Source organism: Euprymna scolopes, chromosome 18, assembly GCF_053919585.1.
Source record: "Euprymna scolopes isolate OS-2025 chromosome 18, ASM5391958v1, whole genome shotgun sequence".
NCBI classification, from domain to species: domain Eukaryota; kingdom Metazoa; phylum Mollusca; class Cephalopoda; order Sepiida; family Sepiolidae; genus Euprymna; species Euprymna scolopes.
The window spans coordinates 113,654,626-113,677,125 of record NC_136499.1 but is presented as its reverse complement, the minus strand read 5'-3'; the positions used below and the strand labels follow the sequence as shown (position 1 = coordinate 113,677,125).

The 22,500-nt window shown below is 35.2% G+C and overlaps 1 protein-coding gene across 2 annotated transcripts in view; it reads right to left on the bottom strand.

The window, feature by feature from the left end:
- The window catches only part of LOC145297773 (uncharacterized), a 127,712-nt gene that overhangs the window by 17,177 nt on the left and 88,035 nt on the right, over positions 1-22,500 (bottom strand). For both annotated transcript variants that reach the window (XM_080144018.1, XM_080144019.1), the window contains exons 2-3: positions 13,130-13,237; positions 7,305-7,442 (exon numbers count right to left, since the gene is read on the bottom strand). In XM_080144018.1, the coding sequence (XP_080000144.1) occupies positions 7,305-7,442; positions 13,130-13,237 (246 nt within the window). The remainder of the gene's footprint in view (positions 1-7,304; positions 7,443-13,129; positions 13,238-22,500) is intronic.

Below are 22,500 nucleotides of genomic sequence, written 5' to 3'. Positions count from 1 at the left end.
GTTACTTGTGGTTATTCACTTAGTTTAAGAAAAACCTGAGAGGCGGTATTTATTAGAGAATTGAAAAGATGAAAGAGACTGTGCCGAGGGTCACTGACATTCTCATATAAGAGGACTTTCATGGGGCCTTTCAACAAGTGCAAAATGACACTCAAGATGCGAAAAGTAATCTGAAGAATAATAAAAAAACACACACACAAAAAAAAACAAACAACGTATAGCCAATCCTCATCTTCAAAAGTTCAGAAACGTAATAATAAAGAAATAACATTATTCGGTGTTCTAAATTTTCAAATTTAACTTGAGAAATAATTTTTGCACAGATATAACCAGAAAAATAAAAACAGTCTTAGAAAAAAAAAGGTATTTTATCAAAGCAAGTAAAATCGGAAAATCCAACTTTTTTGTTCCAATTTTTCTTCATATAAAAAGTTTATATGAAAAGTTTAATTGTTGTCATTAGCATGGAATGTCCATTATTTGTTGCATGACAAATCTCATAAACTAATCCAAATTGACTTTCAAATAAAAAAGAACCACAAAGGCGCTTAACATCAAAGCAATAGCTTTATTGCCTAAAAACTTTAAGTGTAACGAGTAGAACGTTTCACTTAACATCTGCGTGCTAATGCGCATGCGCACACTGTCCATTCGAGCGTTCTTTTACACTGAGAGAGAGAGAGAGCGAGAGAGTGAGAGAGAGGGGATAGATAGATAGACAGATATATAGAGTGAAAAAGAGAAAGAAAGAGAAGGAGGGATATATATATATTATGTACGGTATAATCACGTTGACACACCGGTTCTCGTCAGATCACCGAAGTTAAGCAATGTTGAGCCTGGTTAGTATCAGATAAGTGGGGAATTCTGGGTGCTGTATATGCTCTCCGCTTATCTCGGCATTTGTTTCCAGTCGTCCTGTACTTCACTTGCCACTGGTATTTAACAATGTCGTCTCATGAGAGGTGTGGTTGGAGATTGCGCAACTCTTGCCACAAAAATTTCACGCGCAAGCAGCCCTCCGTGTATATCCATAGTCTGTCCAAGACTGAAAGAGCCTGCTTGATATATCTATCTATCTATCTATCTATCTATCTATCTATCTATCTATCTATCTATATATATATATATATATATATATATATATATATATATATATATATATATATACACAGTATCGGCCATAATATAAGGAACGGAAAAAAATTACAATTATTCATGTATATTTAAAAAATTAGAGCATGGATTTTTCTGAAATACTCAGAATAAACAAATAGAACCAATGTGTATAAACTAGTACAAAAAATAAATAAATAAATAAATAAATAAAATAAAATAAAATTACGATTCAATATTGAGAAATATTTTAGTTTTAAATTATATCTGTGGATTTATCCTGGCAAAAAGTAAAGGAACGACATAGAAACTTTATGTTTTTTTTTTATGCAAATGTTTTAAAAAATAAATTCATTCAATATTTAGTAAACATCCCTTTATTCTTTATGACCTCACTGCATCTTCGACCACAAGACTGGATTAGTTTATTGCAAAATTCAGGATTTATCTTTTCCCACTCTTCCTTCAATAAATCCCACAAATGATTTTGATTTTGGGGATTCCTCGTCTGTTCTCTTTCTCCAATCATTTTCCAAACATTTTCTATCGGATTCAGATCCGGACTCTGCGCTGGCCAGTCCATTACTCTTATTTCTTCTTCCTCGAGGTAACTTATCACTTTTTTAGCTTTATGGCAAGGGGCGTTATCTTGCATAAAAATGCTTGGCTGGTTAGGTGAAAGGCGTAAGCTCTCAATGACATGTTGTTGAAGCAGCTGCTTATAAGTCTCCGCATTAACCCTACCATAGATTCGAACTAGAGGGCCAACTCCTTCCGAGGATATCATACCCCACACCATTACACTTCCCCCTCGGAATTTAAGTGTCTTTTTAACACATTTGGAGGATAATCGTTCACCTGCTTTACGCCGTACATGCTTCTTTCCATCAGATCCAAACAAATTGAACTTGGATTCATCGCTGAAGTGAACCTTAGCCCATTGTTCATCAGTCCAGACGACATGCTCGTGGGCAAACTTCAAACGGCTATTTTTGTTCTTAGAAATCAAGGGTTTAGATACTGGCACCCTAGCATGCAATCCGGCAGCTGCTAACCGTCGAGAAACAGTTTTTCTAGATATATTTTCCCACGGGAAATTGATGTTGCGGATTTGAATCGGTCACTAAGAGCCTGCCTTACCATAATCCTATCTTCTCTTTGAGACGTTTTAGGGGGTCTGCCGGTTTTAGGGGGTGCTTCTAATGTATTTTTATTCTTATATCGAGCTATCACACGATGAACAACAATTTTTGATCTTCGAACGATATTAGAAATTGTTGAAATGGATTTCTTTTCTTTGTAATTGTTTAAAATTAATTATTTTTCTTGGAGAGACAGAGTTTTACGAGTCGGTGACGCCATTTTTCTTTGTTGTGCTTATCAGCAGTTCCAATATTAAAAACTAGCTATTTTTATGTAAAGTTTAGTCTCTTAAAAATAAATTTTCTATTTCGTTCCTTAACTTTTGGCCAGGATAAATCCACAGATTTAATTTTAAACTAAAATATTTCTCAATATTGAATCGTAATTTTTTTTTGGTACTAGTTTATACACATTGGTTCTATTTGTTTATTCTGAGTATTTCAGAAAAATCCATGCATTAATTTTTTAAATGTACATGAATAATTGTAAATTTTGTTCCGTTCCTTATATTATGGCCGATACTGTGTGTGTATATATATATATATATATATATATATATATATATATATATATATATATATATATATATATATAGAGAGAGAGAGAGAGAGAGAGAGAGAGAAAGAGAGATAGAGAGAGAGAGATAGAGAGAGACTGAGACAGAGAGAGAGAGTGAGAGAGTGAGAGGATAGATAATAAAAGTGAGAAAGAGAAAGGGAGAGAAGGAGGGATAGATACAGAGCGAGACAGAAAGAGAGAGAGAAAGAGAGATAGCGAGTGAGAGAGGGAGAGAGAAGATAGATAGATAGATAGATAGATAGAAAAAGAGAAAGAGAGAGAGAAAGAGAGATAGCGAGTGAGAGAGGGAGAGAGAAGATAGATAGATAGATAGATAGAAAAAGAGAAAGAGAGAGAAGGAGAGATAGATAGATACAGAGAGAGAGAGAGATAGAAAGACAGAGAGACAGAGAGAGAGAGAGTGAGAGAGTGAGAGGATAGATAATAAAAGTGAGAAAGAGAAAGAGAGAGAAGGAGGGATAGATACAGAGCGAGACAGAAAGAGAGAGAGAGAAAGAGAGATAGCGAGTGAGAGAGGAAGAGAGAAGATAGATAGATAGATAGAGTGAAAAAGAGAAAGAGAGAGAAGGAGAGATAGATAGATACAGAGAGAGAGAGAGAGAGAGAGAGAGAGAGAGAGAGAGAAAGAAGGAGAAAGTTAAAAATATGCTGAAGAGGCCATAATAGAATAATTTACATATTTGATGTTATGATAACTAATCTAATTGGCTGACTATAGTCGATGGCGACCGAAGGCTCTATTTTCATTAAGATATAGAGGAGGGCGCCACTCCATTCTCAGGATTACACCACTTAATCTTGATCCTCCCATTATAATGCTGAATGTGTAGTAAAGGGTCATCAACTCTCAGTTTTCAACTCTTTAGTACGACTCGACCGAGCATTGAACCCTGGACACTCTTTCCAAAATGATAAATTGATCAGTAAAAATTGTTAGTGTATACTTTAGGATGTATTTATTTCCACAGCATCGTTGTTCTTATATGCAGTGTGATTTATATGACTTTATTGGTGTAGTATTATTGTTATGTTATTAGTTTCTCGGAAAATGTCAGTTAGTGTTGCTGATAGTTGATTATGATGATTATTGCTGTTTAGAAAGAAATAATGTTCGATGCGAAAATTCTATTCTTCTATCTATAAACTGTTTAGTATATCGACACGTGCAGATAACCATTATACACACATCAACAAGAGAAACATAACGATAACATAACGTCACGCACATTAAATAAACACGAACTACATGAACACACATAGACGACATGTTGACAAGATAAACAGACTCATTATGTACAGTTCACATATATACACTCGTTATATATATCAATATTATAGTCGAACTATACTTTCTCTCTAGCAGCTTATCTGAACGGTAGCTCGTCACATAAACAATTGAAGTTTTATTGACATAATCAGCTCAATGAGTCGTGACGTCTCTATATAGTAGTAGCAGCGACAACCATGGCGGTGTGTAAAGTTGATCTGTCTCTCTTTCTTTTTTTCTTCTTTTCTCTTTATTGTTAACTAGCATTTAAGCCCGGCGTTGCCCGGGTTTTTGTAGGTGTATGTTGAGCAAAAAAAAAAAAAAAAAAAAAAAGCAGCCAATTTTTTTTTTAACTTTAACCTCTATTATGACCCCTTGATATTTATTGTTTTGGGCTCAAATCAAGTTATTCAGTTAGATACATGTCCAAGAGATCTATATCTAAAATTTCAAGTGTGCAGACCCAAAATTTTCGGAGGAGTTTGGTAGAGTTCTCAAAGGTCAAATCGTTGAACTTTGAACACTTAACAGTAAGATTTCTGGCCAAAATTCGACCACAAAGATTTTCCCAAATCTAACTACCCTGTATATCAAACTTCGAGTCTGTAGACTGAAAATTGACAAAGTTATTGCGTAGGAGTATGCACACAGACACACACACACAGACACACACACAGACATGTTCACTTTTATAGATATACTAGCAATGGGTGCCCGGCGTTGCCCGGGTGTTTGGAGGTGTATGCTGAGCAAAAAAACAAAACAAAAACAACAACAAAAAAAAACGGAAATTTTCTAAAACTTTGACCCCTATTATAACCCCTTAATATTTATTGTTTCAGGCTCAAATCAAGTTATTAAGTTAAATCCATGTCCAAGGAACCAATATCTAAAATGTCAAGTGTTTAGACCCAAAATTGTCGGGGAAGTTTGGTAGAGTTCTCAAAGGTCAAATCGTTGAACTTTGACCCCTTAACAGCCAAATTTCTGGCCGAAACCTGATCACATCGATCTTCCCAAATCTCAGTACACTGTATATCAAATTTCGAGTCTGTAGACTAAAAATTGACAGAGTTATTTCGTAGGGAAATGTACACAGACACACACACAGACAGACACGTTCACTTTTATATATATATATATATATATATATATATATATATATATCTATATAGATAGATAGATAGATAGATAGATAGTTGTACTGATGAAAACATATAATGTAACTGGTGCAGATACACATTACGCACACGTCCACAAGAGCTTTAGGTTTTAGGCATATCTTTCAACGGCTCTCCTATGTTGCCATATGTGTCTGTATTTATGGCTTACAAAAGGCAACTACATATATCAGAGCGTTTATTAGCGCGTGGGAAAATATCAACAGGAGATGTAAGATTGTTGGTTTGCGAGGATATTAGCAGTAGTAGCCGGAAAAAAAAGATATACAAATTAGGGAATGTGTGTGAGTTTGCAAAAGAAGAAAAAGGATAAAAAAGGACACCACGTAGTGGGAGAAATAAAGTCGGCGCCGAAAAAGTTGGACGTAAAAGAAATGGCTGTCTACGACCGGCGTGTAGCGAAGCAGAAGCGGGAAACCTTTAAGCTGGTGTCAAGACGGGAAGAAAGAAAAACGATGAAAACGACTTGTGTTAAAAAAGAAGAAAAAAAAAGCCGACCCAGATTTATTATTTTTGAGTGTTTGCTCCTTTTCGACATTATCGGACGGCGTGGAGGTCTGGGAGAGGTTTGAACTGTAACGAACATGATTTGAGCATAACGACCACATTACAAATATTCTTGTGAGGAGGGGCCCAGATGTACTCATATTCATCACATCAATTTTATATTATTTGCTACGTGTCACTCCGGACTTCCTGCACATAACCTTATTTCTGAACACGTTAGCATAAACTAATAACTTCGAACTTCTACTGGAAAATCCTTCTTGACATAATCTAGTCACAAAACAGAATTTTCATTTGCAATTTTAGTTTAAAGTTCAAATATTTCTACCACAGATGTAACATATAAACGCTATGAGAATATCATCAGAAGGCGAAGGATGGATGGCAAGCGATTGCATGAGCAGCAGGAGCAGTGTTATAGCGCATATGCAAATTGGTAAGTGTGGTTGGGCTTGCGTCTGAATAAAAAAGAAAAAAGGACACCACGTGGTTTGCAAATAAAAAGTCGACGCTGAAGGACTTGGAGTTGTAAAGTGAAAACGAGAATAAGCATGCGGTCGGAAGAAAGGGAAACGATTATCAGGTTAGATAGACATGTGGTAGCGAGAGACTTTTTAAGTGTTGTCGAGATAGGAGAATAGTAGTAATTAAACGCTTTTTTTAAAAAAGAAAAAAAAATGCGACCCAGATTTATTAATTTTTATTTTTTCTCTATTTACGACGTTACGTTACACAGATATAAAGTGATGTCACCACCTATTCTTATCACGGGTACTGACGCGTGCAATAAGTTATAGTACGATAGACATTCAAAAAGTAATGTCTCCTATTTTTTTATTCCGCTCAAATGGATCAGACGGGATTGCAAATTGTCTTGTTATGATGACTGACTTTATGCATTCATGGCCTGAAATTTTCATCTCTCTGTTGTAGATAATGACGGTGTGAGACTAAAAAAACCTGTTATGAACGTGCGTCAGAAGCAGAGATGCGTCATTGAATTCCGCACAAAAATGAACTGATCAACATTCACCGGCATCTGTTGAACATTTACGAAACCGATGCAGCTGATGTCAGCACAGTTGGGAGATGGGTTCGTCAATTTCGGAGCAGCGACAGAGGTGTGAGTTACAAAACATCACGCCGGACTTTCACGACGAAGGTATCAAAAAAGGCTGGCGAAAGTGCTTTGAGAATGATGGTGGCTATGCAGGAAACTAAATTCTGAAGCATAAAAGGTCACTTGTTTTATTATAACTACTTCCATCTTCATAGTTCTTCAACGTTTTAGTTTTTGAGTCAAAAAAAAGGGGGGGGGGAAGGGGCTTACTTTTGGAACGACCCTCATGAATAAGAAATAATATTAATGTCACTTTTCACGCATTTTTCCCGTCAGTCGGAGGACGATAATGACGCTCGGTCACTCTTTTATCACGTAAGCATGACTTGCTTGTATCAACTTATTGTTGGGAATAGAGAGTGTTACAGTAAACGAACAAAGAAAATCATACCTGTTGTGTAGGTGAAGACAGTTGAGAGTAAAGCCCATTTTGATGATCGTGCACAGCAGACGACAATACCAAACACATAGGCCAACAGGTAACATAAGAGAGCAATCACCATGAAAGCAAGCTGGGTTCGCATCAAATCTGAAATAAATTACATAAATAAAATTATTTTTCTTCCATTTTCTGCAGAAACATTTATTCGAAACAGCATTACAAGTCAACACGTTTTCTTTTTAAGTGAATTTTCGCCCCAAACAAGGCAAAGTACTGACTTTGATGTAGTAGGCTACTTATCTTTGATATAATTTTCAGATATACTATGCAGGGAGTTGAGCAGTAAGAGGTCTGTATGCATTACACTTAAACTTCTGCATGTCAGTACAGTCAGGGAAGTGGGTCAAGGGCATTACTTATTGCATGCCCCGCGTGTATATATATATATATATATATATATATATATATATATATATATATATATATATATATATATATATATATATATATATATAAATAAGGGGTTGGTCACCAACAATGTGTATTTTTTAACATTATTTTATTATTCCGTGTCTTGGTTTTCCATTGAGAATTATGTTTAGATCATTGTAATAATGTTTTTAAATCATTGAAATCGTTTTTAACGCGTTTCAGACGTTCTGTGAAGCGTCCTCTTCAGAAATTATTTAAAATGCTTAGAATATATTCAAAATTTGTTGGAGATGTAAAAATAGCATTTTCGTAGTTCATTTGAAATGTTTCCAAGAGGTGGAAACGTGTAAGTGTCTACTATTCATTGGAAAGTTCAATTTTTATTACTGTTTTATTGGGCTGTGGTCACCTCTGTCTTGTGTATCTCTCTCTGACCCTCTCTCTCTCTCTCTCTCTCTTTCTGCTTGTGTTTTTCTTTTCCTTTAGGGTAGGATGTGTGTGTGTTTTCTTTTATTAGTTTGAGGAATGTGTGTACTGTTTTATAGTATTATGAAGTTATTTGCTTCCCTAGGAAGGTAACTGTGATCCAAGGTCGTTACTAATGTATATGTGTGAGGAAGGGGGAGGGGGAACCAGCTCTTTTGAAATAAGGGTAGGGGTGTTTTCATTTAATTTTGATATTTATTTTTTGAATTCTTAGATTTTAGTATTGTGAATTTTCGTTTCCGCCTTAGTGTGCATCTTAGTGCATATACTACATTTCTGGAGGTGCAATTTAGATCCTTTTTTATTTTGAATGTTTGTGTTGGGTTTTTGAATGTGTATGTGTTACCTTCTATTATTAAGTCACATCGCAGTTTGTTGCATTTTGTAATCCCTTTTATAGTGCGTGGAACGAGTTTTGAGGAAGTTAGGATATGTTTTAAGTTTTTGGGTTGGCGTTTGCTTTTTATTATGTTTGTTGTTTTAAGTATGTTGTTTTGTTTGTCGTTCTGATTGAGGAGGATAAGGTTTTTTGTTATCTGTGTAAATAGTTCTGGGTTGTTTGTGTTGTGTGTGGACACGTATGCTAAAATTTATTCTTTGTTGTGTTCTTTTGGGATTCTATTGGAATTTTTTCAGCCAGTTCACTACCTTTCTGTATTAGTGGTAGTGGATATCCTCTTTTCCGCAGTTTTTTTGTAGTTCATTCAGTCTAGCCGAACGGAGGTGTCTGTCTGTTACTATGGTGCAGACTCTACGTGCTAGGGAGTAGGGTATTGATTTTAGACAGTTTTTAGTATGGTGGCTTTTGAAGTGGAGGTATTCAGACCCATAGTAGCAGGACCACACAGGAATAAGGGTTATTGCGTGTACAGTAATCAATGATAGTATTGTAGTAATCATTAGTATTGGAGGTTTTGATAGAGTGTCTTACTTAAGGGGGCGGTTTGTCAGGAGTTTGTTTATGTTGGACTTGAAGACGTCCAAGTTGTAGTCAGGTGAGAAACAGGCAAGCGGCAGAGAGTTCCACTGGCGTGCAGTTCTAAGAAAGAAGCTTTGCTCATGGAATCCACGTTTGGATTCAGGCACAGATAGAGAGTGGGGAAAATTATTGACAGTAGTTTCAGCCAGACGGGTGTTTCTATGGATATCCACTGAAGGGCGACGGCACGTGAAGCTGTGACAAGAATTGCGCAATCATCAATCACATCTAACTCTAACCCTAACCTCTCCTGAGTTAGCACTGTTTTTTTTCTAGTTGTAAGTATATTTAAGTTCAGGACGACTGGATACAATGCCACATAGCATCCCAAAATGATCACACACCGATTTAATACTGACCAGGCTCTTCGTTGCTTAACTTCGCTGACCTGACGATTATGTTATATATATATATATATATATATATATATATATATATATATATATATATATATATATATATATAAAAGTGAACGTGTCTGTGTGTGTGTATGTGTGTGTGTCTGTGTGTGTGTCTGTGTAAATTTCCCTACGCAATAACTCCGTCAATGTTTAGTCTACAGACTCGAAATTTTATATACAGAGTACTGAGATTTTGGACAATCGATGTGATCCGGTTTCGGCCAGAAATTTGGCGATTAAGGGGTCAAAGTTCAACGATTTGACCTTTGAGAACTCTACCAAACTTCTCCGACAATTTTGGGTCTGCACACTTGAAATTTTAGATATAGGTTCGTTGGACATGGATCTAACTTAATGACTTGATTTTAGCCCCAAACAATAAATGTTAAGGGATCATAATAGGGGTCAAAGTTAAAGAAATTACCCCCTTTTTTTTGATCAGCATACACCTCCAAACACCCGGCCAACGCTGGGCCTAAATGCTAGTATATATATAAAATGTATATATATATATATATGCGTGTGTGTCTGTGTGTGTGTGTGTGTGTGTGCTAACAGGTCGCCCGGTATTGCCCGGTCGTAAAATATGCTAAAACATGATATTTTGATAAATGCAGACTTCGTATTTATTAGCATATTTTATTAGACCCAATAAGTTAAAAAAAAATGACTCGTGAATCGAAACCAAAACGTTTAGCTTACGATTTACTTTGACGTTAATGACTGAACTATGAAGACATGTTTACTTCAAAGCTAAAAATGAAAACTTGAACGAATATCTATTACGTTACGCATGCGTATTTGTAATGCCGTCGTTCAACCTTCACCTGGCAAATTTAATTTTCTTTCATTTTCACACTTTTCCACCGATTTTCTACGGCTATAACCTACATATAAAATGTCGCATGGTTTCGAATGCCCTATAAATAAAGGTTTATGTCCAAAGACTAAAAATTGACAGAGGAGTTTGGTAGGCAGGCAACATTTTTTTAACAAAAATATATATGCGCATACATAATAGAGGTTTGTGTTTACTATAATCTTTTTACGCAAATATTGCGCATGTATAAATCATGTAGAATATCTGCATGAATATAATTACATGTAATAGTAAACTAAAGATAATCGTCCTATATGAAAACCGAAAAAGCTAATAGGGAATTAATTAAAATGGATGTTTAAGAGAATCTGCAAATTAGCTAGATCTTTTGCAGATGAATGCAATTCGACGATCCATATATAACGAAGTTGTATTTTCTTTTTAAATAAATAGAAAAAATGGGGTTTAATAGTCATATCAATACACAAAATCAAATAATGCGGGGACGATACTAATATATATATATATATATATATATATATATATATATATATATATATATATATATAATAAACGCCAAGTACGTCCAAGGGTGGAGTACTGCTACCACATTTTGGCTGAAACTTCACAAACAGCCTATCCTGCCTTGACAAAGTACAAAATTGACTTCGTGGCTTAGTGGGGGATGCTCTCTTCTCTTCCCTGCAACCTCTCTCCAACAGAAGAGACGTTGCGAGCCTGTCTTTGTTTTATCGTTATTTCCATGGCAAGTGCACGTCCGAGCTCCAATCTCTGGTCCCCCCTCGCCAATCCTTCATGATAAACACCTGTCTAGCTAAAACCACTGTCAATAATTTTCCCCACTCTTTATCTGTGCCTAAATCAAAACGTAGATTCCATGAACAAAGCTTTTTTCTGAGAAGTGCACACCTGTGGAATTCTCTTCCGTTTGCCTCTTTCCCGCCTGACTACAACTTGGACGTCTTCAAATCCAACATAAACAAATTCCTGATTAATCGCCCCCTTAAGTAAGACACTTTATCAAATCTCCAATACCAACTATTACTACGATATTACCCCATTGATTATTGTACACAAAATAACCCTTATCCCCGAGTGGCTTCCGGGCCTTGATAAGTGGTGATCCCCATGTAAAAAAAAAAACAAAAAAAAAAACGAATTTTAGTTTTTTGAATGCATGATAAACCGCGATGCATTCTTTCATCGCAGGGACAACGTACTACTTTTCTTTTTGAGTTAATTCTTGTTGTTTTTTTTCGTTTTTTTTTTAAATTAATATTGAATATAATTAAATTTAAGTATAAATCGTGTTTCTTTCTTTATCTTTTTTTTTAAATATATTTTTAAAAAGATTTTTCATTCTTTTTTTTTTTTTTTTCAAAAACGCTTTCATTCATTATCGACAGTCTATCTGCTGGACAGGTTTTGTTTGCTTTGACTACTATGCATGACGTCATTTTTCAGTTCACATGCCTTGTCTCCTGTGGTAACGGCTTAGTGCACCCCATCCTTCAAATCATATTATCGTGTTCTTCATCTCTCAACTGGCAATCATTTTATCTTATTAACCATTATTCTCGATTTGATTTGACCTTCATAAGTTGCGATCATTTGAGAACAGTTTCTATCAGTGATTAGTCTTCTACAATATATCAAGATGAATTACCTCCCTTACCTTCTAGGCATTGTACGACATAAACTAAAAAAATATAATGAACAAAATAAAAACAAAACTCCCATAATTCTTGTCACTTACGTATTCTCTGCCAGTATTCGAGCGAATAAGGCAACTGGTTAATATTGCGTACTATGTATATTTCCCAAAAATTTTCACCAGTCCATGATTAGTCCATCTCATTAATCTTTCCCAATACTCTCGTAATATTATTCATCTTTCAGCTGACAATTATTCTACCTCATTAACCACTCGAGTGGCTTTTGACTTTTATAAGTGACTAGCGTGTGTGCCCGGCGTTGCCCGGGTGTTTGAAGATGTGTGTTGAGCAAAAAAGAAAAAATAAAGAAAAAAGTGGTAGTAGGCGGGCAGGCTGGACCCCGTGACGCGAAGGCGGAAAAGAAAGTGAAAGAAAATCTGACGTCTTACTGCTACTCCATGACGCGATTTGGAGTTAGGAACGTTAAAATAAGGCAAAGCCAATTCAATCGATACGATGATTTGCAAAAATCGCTCGCAAAAATAAATAAATAAATAAATAAATAAATAAATAAATAAAATAAAAATGAAATAAAAAAATCGACTCTTCTTATAGAAAACTGCTCAGTTGGGGGTAAAGGAATTACTGTTTTTGGCCAATTTTTTGATATTTGTCGTCCGAGACTCGAAGCTTCAAAATGATACCGATCTCGTGAAAATTTGTCGCCTCTGTCGAAAGTTTTAGGTAGACATACATACATACATACATACACACATTCATACATACATACATACATACATACATACATACATACATACATACATACATTTAAACAGACAGGTGAGATTTATATTATAGATTATAAATACTCATTTGAGAACAATCTCTATAAGTGTTTGGTCTCCAAAGAAGCCATGTTTTCGAGATAAATCGAGATGAATTATCTCCCTTACTTTCTGAGCATTATACGTAAATTAACAAAAAACCAACAAAAACAACAAAAAATAAAATAAAAGCAACAAAAAATTCTTATCACTTACGAATTCTCTGCCAATATTCGAGCGAATAAGCCGACTGGTCAATATCAGGTACTTTGTATGATATTTCCAAACAATATTCATCAGTTAGTCCGGGGGTATTCGGGTCAACTAAAAAAAAAAAAAAAAAAAAAAAAAAGAAATAAAAATAATGACACAGGTTTAACACAATGGATCTATCATAAAAGTATGCGTCGTTTACGTATAGCAGAGGCTCGGGGACGATGACCCATAGGTAGCTATCGGCCTCTCTTCAATTCTCGCTCCTTTTCTTTCGTAATTTTTCTGTAATTGTTCTGCTTAAATAAAACCTTTAAAAGCAAATCAGCGTCCTCGTTTCAATAGTCAAATTTAACATCATTGACGACAACCTAGGTTACAAGAGAAACATACACACAACGGTAAGCAGTATCCTATAGTATTAGCGAGAACTGTGGAATTTCCACAACAAACTCATTCATATGTAATATATTGATGTTGGCATTCTGTGAATGTTCAGCGTAAATGGAGACGCTTTAATATTATTGTAGAAGAGACGTTGCAAGCCTATCTTTGTTTTATCGTTATTTCCATGGCAGGTGCTCGTCTGAGCTCTAATCTCTAATCTTTCACGATAAACACTCGTCTAGCTGAAACCACTGTCAAAAGTTTTCCCCACTCTTTAGCTGTGCCAAAACCAAAACGTAGATTCCATGAACAAAGCTTCTTTCTTAGAACTACACGTCTGTGGAACTATCTACCACTTGTCTGTTTCCCTCCTGACTTCAACATGGATGTCTTCAAGTCCAACATAAACAAATTCCTGATGAACCGCCCTCCTAAGTAATGACACTTCATCAAATCTCCAATACCATTGGATACTGCAACACTAATCCATTGATTACTGTACACAAAATAACTCTTATCCCCGAGTGGCTTCTGGGCCTTGATAAGTGGTGACTTTCATGTAAAAAAAAACCCTCTTTTGTTAAAACTGCAAAAGTGTTTATCTAAGCTACCAGGGACGCTTGGCATAGCCCGGTCATAAAATACCCTGAAATATGATAGTTTGATTCATGCAGATTTCATATATATTATTATAGAGTCAATGTTCTCTCGATTTTTATATATTATAAAGTTGTGATTTCAAAAATGTATATCCATATAATTTGGCTTGAATCGAAACCGAAATCGAAACCACAACTTATGAAGAAAAAAATATATACGTATATATACATAACTTTAGTTCCTTCAGCTATAATCGAAACCAAAACCAAAACTTATGAAGAATTCTTGGTAAAATTATTTATAAAAAAAAATAGATGACTTAAGTGTTATCAGCTATAATCGAAACTGAAACCAAAACTTATAAAGAATTCTTGGTAAAATTATTTATGACAAGAAATTGAAGTCCATAACAATTAAACGACAGTCACTCGGATGTAAATGTGTGACACAGAAAATAAATAACGCACGCGCTATCCTATTAATATATAGATTATTTTACTAATCTTTACATAGACTATAAGATAAATTTCTATAATATTTCCAAACAAAAATGGCTACCAAATTAAACCACGGTATATTTTTTAGTCACGTTCAAACATCTCAAACAATGCATTTAGAGACGAGCGACATTTTGGTTTATATTACAGTTAAACTTCCGCATGTCAGTACAGTGAGGGAAACCAGTAACTGGGAGGGAATTCCAAAGTCAAGAAGGCCGAGGAAATAAAACTATTAGAGTAGAGAGCTTTCCGGCATCTAGGGACCTATGCAGTAAAGGGGGGGGATTTTGTTGCTAAACGGGTTGGTGGGGGCATGTACGTCGAAGGAGTACAAAGGCGAAGATTTCATCAGAGCGCATTTCATTAAAATACCTGTAAACAAGCACAGGGATGCAACATTACGGCGATGAGACAGAAGTTGGAGCTTAGTTGACAGTGCGGAATCTATTAGACTGGACATTCTTTTTTGGACCATGGAGGGAATAATAGTAAATGCACCAACCCAGATGTGCCAACAATATTCCATACATGAGCGAATGCTGGTTATATAATAGTACTATGCATTATTACTATATAATATTACTATAGATTATTACCACACATAAACTAATTTTTATAAATACAGCTATTTCATATTATGGGAGACTTTTTTAAGCTGAGATGAATACATTGATTTAATTAAAACATGGCTCATGTATTTTCCGCTCTTTAATAAACATATTATTTATATATCATTTATGAGGGTTTCCTAATGTTGCCCGGCTTCGATTAATTTGATTATTTTTTTTACAGCATATTAACACTTTCCAGGTTTTTAAATATCGAATCCAGTATTTAAAAAAAAAATATGCTTTGAGTTCTTTATATATTCGAATATTTATTCCTGGTGTTTGGTTTGGTTGTTTTGTAGAATATGTTTTTTTTTTTGCTTTTGACAGAGGTTATTTTCTTAGAGCTTCACACCGTCAATATCTACAACAGAGAGATGAATTTTTCAGATCATGAATGCATCAGTTCAGTCATCCTAGCAATGCAATCTGCAATTCCTTTCTGATCCATTCGGGCCGAATATAAAAAAAGGAGGCATAACTGTTCGAACACTTCTCATATAAGATGTTGGAAAAGTGTTGCACAGTTATCTCCCTTGTGTCAAATGTTACATGTGAATACATTCATATGTGCGAAATAACGCTAGTCTGTCTTTATGTCAATAAATAGACACACATTAAATAACAGTTAATGTCAAGCAATTATCTATTTTAGGTAATTACGCACACAGACGGTCGTATAGTAAAACTATGAAAATATATTAATAGCAATCACCTTACAAACACTTTACTACTAACTTTATTCATGCATTAAGCACTGTTGAAGTAAACACTGAAACTCGATGCACAATATAATATATCGCCTGATAATACAAAGGCCGTTCAAAAAGTAAGGCCTCCTATTTTTTATTCCGATTAATTATAATGCCTGAACTTTTGCATTCATGACCTAAAAGTTTAATCTCTCTGTTGCAGATACTAACGGTGTGAAACTCTAAGAAAGCAACACCTGTCATGGAAGTGCGTCAGAAGCAGATACACGTCATTGAATTCCTGGCCAAAGTGCATTGAGAATGGTGATGACTATGTAAAAAATTAAATTCTGGGGCAGAAAAGGTTGCTCGTTTAATCATAGCACTCTGGTCTTCATGGCCTATAGTTTTTTTTTAGTTAAAAAAAAAATAGGAAACTTTACTTTTGGAACGACCCTAGTAAATAAAGGGCGCCATGGGCACCCGGGCATAGGAAAAAGTGCATTGATACTGGTGGTGATTATATCGAAAAATACATTCAAGAAGAAACTGAGTTAACGTGTCAAATAAAGTGACGTCACAGGAAGTCTCGATAGAAACGTGGGGGAAAAGCTAGCTTGATCCTTTTCCTTACTATTAGCTTCTGGGCTATCCTATTTTAATTTCCTTTAGAGGAGGGTTAATATTACAGAATACATGTAAAGATGCTAAAATTAAGACATTTTAAGGGAACCCTTTAAACATTAAAAAAATTAAAAAGATATTAAAACACAGATCGTGTTATTTTGAAAACCATTAAAAACAATTACAATAATATTCACAACAAAAAGAAAGAGAAAAAGAAAGAACATTTAATGCTACTAAGATTAAGCTTCTTTCCTTTAACAATTTTTTTTTTTACTTATGTTCATCCTTCACAAAGCATATCGCCACTTGGACGTAAGGGGCTACTATTTGGAGCCATGTCTAGGAAAGATTAACAAGATATTTGTTTATGTTACATTTAAACTTCTGCATACCAGTACAGCCAGGGAAGCAGGCAGCAGGAAGGGAATTCCCAAGTCTAGCTGATCGAGGGAAGAAACTATTAGAATAGAAAGCTTTCTGGCATTTAGGGACAACAACAGTAAAGGGGTGAGATCTTATTGCTAAGCGGGTTTGTCGGGGATATGTACGTCGAGGGGTACAAGTGAAACGAGTTCATCAGAACACATTCCATTAAAATATTTGTTAAGCAGGCACAGTGATGCAACATTGCGGCGATGGGACAGGGGCTGGAGCTTAGTTGATAAAGTGGAACCGATTAGATTGACAATTTTTTTTTGAACTTTATCTAAGAGGGAGAGACAAGTGGTAGATGCATTAACCCAGGTGTGACAACAATACTCCATGCATGGTCGAATGGTGGCCTTGTAGAGGTACAGGATACTCTCAGGCGTGAGTAGTCTTCTAGCTCGATAGAGGGAACCCACATTCTTTGCAGCATTCAATCACAAGAAACCTTCTCAACTCCAATTACCATGACAATACGATACCCAAGAAATCATCGTTTAAACCCCTTGGCTTAACATTTACAGGAAACATGAATTAGAACAAATACATCGAGGATATTGCCAATGCTGCTGCAAATAAGGTGGGCTCCCTCTACTGTACTAGAAAAATTATTCACGCATGAAAGTATTCTATATCTCTACAAAGCTACCATTTGCCTATGCATGCAGTATTGTTGCCATATCTCTCCATCTAAAACAGGACCCAAAAAGAATCTCTAAGCTAACTATTCCCAAATTACACTATCAAGAAGAAATTGAGTTAACATGTCAAATAAAGTGACGTCATTGGAAGTCTCGAGTGAAACGTGGGAGAAAATGTTTGTTTGATATTTTTCCTTACTATTACCTCTTAACCAATATAGACGTGCTTTTTGAAACAGTTTTCATTTTATCTAATCCAGTACCTAATTTTAGTCAGGGGAATTTTCTCCAGATTAAAATCTGATCTTTTGACTAACTCTGCCCTCGAAGTGGGAGGGGCAGTAAATAAAACTGTTTTACAAAGTTATTGAATTCATCCGAATCAACAAACCGTAACTTGTTGCCGTGTGCTTGGTTTGTAAGCAAAATAAATAAATATAGATTTGTTTCACTTCCCATGTAATCGGAAACACTGTGTCATTTTGAGGTTGGGTACAGCAGCAACAAATGTGGCTGATGAGTAATATGTTATATAATAACGAAAACTTCCTGATGACGCCAGAGCATAACCCCACAGCACAGCTATGTAGACAATTCATCCTCCCTCATCGCGAGACAGAATGTTATTCTCCAATGCAGAGTGAACACAGAAATAATGGTTATATATATATATATATATATATATATATATATATATATATATATATATATATATATATATATATATATATATATATTCAAACACGGGAGTGTTTGAATAGATGGTTAAGTGACAGTATTAGCCATTTAGAACTGCTTATAAGCTTCACCGCTCACTCATTTTTCAACCAAATTTCAAACAATTACTACAGTTTATAGATTACCTTCTCAGCTATATTTTGATGTTTTAAAAATCAATTTTTGTTCAGTAAAACAAAAGTTATGATGAATTTTCTAGTGTTCAAAATCGTAAAAAGATGTAAGGAGGTGAGCAACGTTTTTATGACTGGTTTCCATAGCAACCACGTCGCTTCAGTGATTAATGTTGCTACTAATTCACTGCTGTCGCGAAAAGAGAAGTAACAAGTGAAACAGAGAGAATGAAAGCATGAAACGTAGATAATTGAGGGATTTTATTGAAAGCAGACGAGCGCCGTACAATGTTATTACATATGTGTTCATGGGTGCAAAAAAAATAAGACTAAAATAAAACAAAGAAAAAGTGAATTTATTGGAAGCCTGGAAAAATCATGGATTACAATTAAAAAAAAATGCGAGCATGAAAAGCAATATGGTTAAGCTTAAACATGAAAAAGTAAAGGACTAGTTGTTAAAACTGGAAAAGAAAAGGACAAGATATTCTAGTAAAAAATATAATTTATATCTTAAAATATTGCAGCATTAAGAATTTTTAAAAAATTCAATTTATAACATTATATAATCAATTCTTAATGCTGCAATATTTTATAAGTTATACATTTATATTTTTGCTAGAATATCTTATCCTTTACTTTTGCAGTTTTAACAACTAGTCCTTTACTTTTTCATGTTTAAGCTAAACCATATTACTTTTCATGCTCGCATTTATATATATATATATATATATATATATATATATATATATATATATATATATATAGTAATTTATAAAATATATATGGCGATTAAGCTACACTGAATATTCGGCGTTTCATCCACTCTAAGATTCGTCAGGCTGACGAATCCTAGAGTGGATGAAACGCCGAATATTCAGTGTAGCTTAATCGCCATATATATTTTATAAATTACTAACTAACTCTACCTACGTATTGAGCACTTTTGAAGTAAATACTTAAAGTTTACGCATAAATCTATACTTTCGTATATTAATTTTATGTGAGTAAATGAAGTAGTTATATATATATATATATATATATATATATATATATATATATATATATATATATATATATATATATGCACACACAGTGCACCACAAAAGTGAGTACACTCATCGCATTTTTGCAGATATTATTTAAGTATATTCCTTCATGGGACAACACTGACAAAATAACACTTTGATACAATGAAAGGTAGTCTGTATGATGCTTATATAACAGAGTTGTTGTTTTTTTTTTTTACATAGGCATCACCACATTATCAAGGCCAAGAGGCCACTCAAGGATAAGGGTTAAAAAGTGTACAGTAAAAATTGGACAATATAGTAATCATTAGTAATGAAAATTTGGTAAATTTGATAACTTATATGGAACGGTTCATCAAGAACTTATTTACGTTAGACTTGAAGACAACCATATTGTAGTCAGCCGGAAAGCAGGAAAACGGAAGACAATTCCACAGGCGTGCAGTTCTAAGAAAGAAGCTTTGATCATGGGATCTATGTTTAGGTTTAGGTACAGATAAAGAGTGGGGGGAATTATTGATAGTGTTTACAGCTAGACGAGTGTTTCTTGTGAAAGTTTGGCGAGGGGGGACCATAGATTGAAGCCCAGTCGAACACTTTCCATGAAAATAACGATACATCAGAGACAAACTCGCAACATCTCTTCTGTGAGATAGAGGTTGCAAGGAAGAGAAAAGGACATCTCCTACGAGGCTACGAAGTCTATTTTGAACTCTATCAGGTTTGTTTTCCCCTTAAAAATAATTCGAAATATAGTCATTAAAAAGTAGACACGTGATAACAAAAGTAAGTACACCCCTTCAGGAAAGTTGTCAATATTACCATGTACCACGTCAACAATCAATATTTTGTGTGGCCACTATCATTATCCAGAACAGCTTTTACTCTACTAGGCATGGAGTTTACTAGAGCTTTACAGGTAGCCACTGGAATGCTCTTCCACTCTTCAATTAGGAAATCGCGTAGGTGGCGGATATTTGAGACTTTTCACACCTTCATTTTCCGCTTGAGGATTCCCCCGAAGATGTTCTATTGAGTTTAGTCTGGAGAATGTTTGGTCGGTCCATCACCTTCACTCTAAGCCTTTTCAGTAAAGCAGTGGTCGTCTTGGAGGTGGGTTAGAGGTCGTTTTCTTGCTGGAACATTGCCTTGCGAGCCAGTTTCTGGAGGGCGGAGATCATACTTTGCTGCAGTATTTCACAGTACATTTTGGAGTTCATGTTTTCCTCAATGAAATATAACTCTCCAACATCTGCAGTCCATGACATTCCCATTCCACCACCATGCTTGACGGTAGGCAGGATACACTTATTTTGGTACTCCTCATCTGGCAGCCATCACACATGTTTGAAGTCATCGGAAGCAAACAAATTAATCTTCATCTCATCAGACCATAGGACATGGTTTCTGTAATCCATGTTCTTATCGAGAAATCTTCAGCAAACTTTGTTGCTTTCTTGTGTATTGTCTTCAGAGGTGTCTGATTACTTTTAATTCATCTAAAACCAAGCTTCTATATTTACATCACCAACGCTCTGATCCACATCTGACATCAATTGAAGCAGATGGCTCTCGTCTTAGGGAGGCTCCATGTTTTGGTAAGTTTCTGTGATTAACCTTTACTCCTGATCTGAAATGGAACACGTACATCAAGTCTGTTGCCAAGGTCGCTGGAAAAATGGTGGGATCCTTCTACCGCCTAGAAGATATCTCACTGCTAATGCAATTCTCTATCTATATAAAAGCCAAGTACGTCTAAGGATGGAATACTGCTGCCATATCTGGCCAGGAGCTGCTAAAAAAAGCCTATCCTGCCTTGACAGAGTACAAAATAGACTTCGTGGCTTAGCGGGGGATGCTCCTTTTCTCTTCCCTGCAACCTCTCTCCCACAGAAGAGACGTTGCTAGCCTGTCATTGTTTTATCGTTATTTCCATGGCAAGTGCTCGTCTGAGCTCAAATCTCTGGTACCCCCTCGCCAATCTTTCACGATAAACACCCGTCTAGCTTAAACCACTGTCAATAATTTTCCCCACTCTTTATCTGTGTCTAAATCAAAACGTAGATTCCATGAAAAAAACTTCTTTCTTAGAAGTGCACGCCTGTGGAACTCTCTTCCATATGCCTGTCTCCCACCTAACTACAACTTGGATGTGTTCAAGTCCAACACAAACAAATTCCTGATGAATCGTTAGACACTTTCAAATCTCCATTACTAACGATTACTACGCGCAATAACCCATATCCCCAAGTGGCTTCCGGGCCTTGATAAGTGGTGACCACCATGTAGAAAAAGGAGGTTTACTCTTGGGATAACAGGTATGCAAACCAATTTGATGTAAATTGCGGCGTATGGTCTGAGCACTAACAGAATGAGCCCATACTTCTTCAATCCCTGCAGCAATCCTAACATCACTCCTACGCCGATCTTTCAAAGAAAGCATTTGGATATGGCTTCTCTTTCTGTCCTCCGATGAGAAGAATAGAAAGAATAGCATTCTTTAAAACTCCGCGGAATAAGGACTATTGTTTTTTGGCGTATTCAGTCGAACAATAAATTTTGATTGTAAAGTTCAATTTACAATTTTAATGTTCTTTCTCTTACAATAAGCTTTACTCTCTATTGCGTATTGTGCTTTTTTAGTTCGGTCGGGATTAAATTTTCTATATATAAATACTGTTATTTATATTAGTTTGAAGTTTACCATTGCGTATATCAAGTAAACACTACATCCCTTTGATTTCATTACTATATATATAGGAAGTCTCGAAATAAAGACGAAACGTTGATGAACACATAATACGGTTTGTTCCTTTTTATTTCTCTATTTTGTCGGAATACTATTTCCATTATTTTCATCATATATATATATATATATATATATATATATATATATATATATATGTGTGTGTGTGTGTGTGTGTGTGTATTATTGAATATTATCGAATTTTCATTTGAATTACAAATCTTTAATGATTTGTAAGAAAAAGATCGTAAAAAAGAAACGAAAA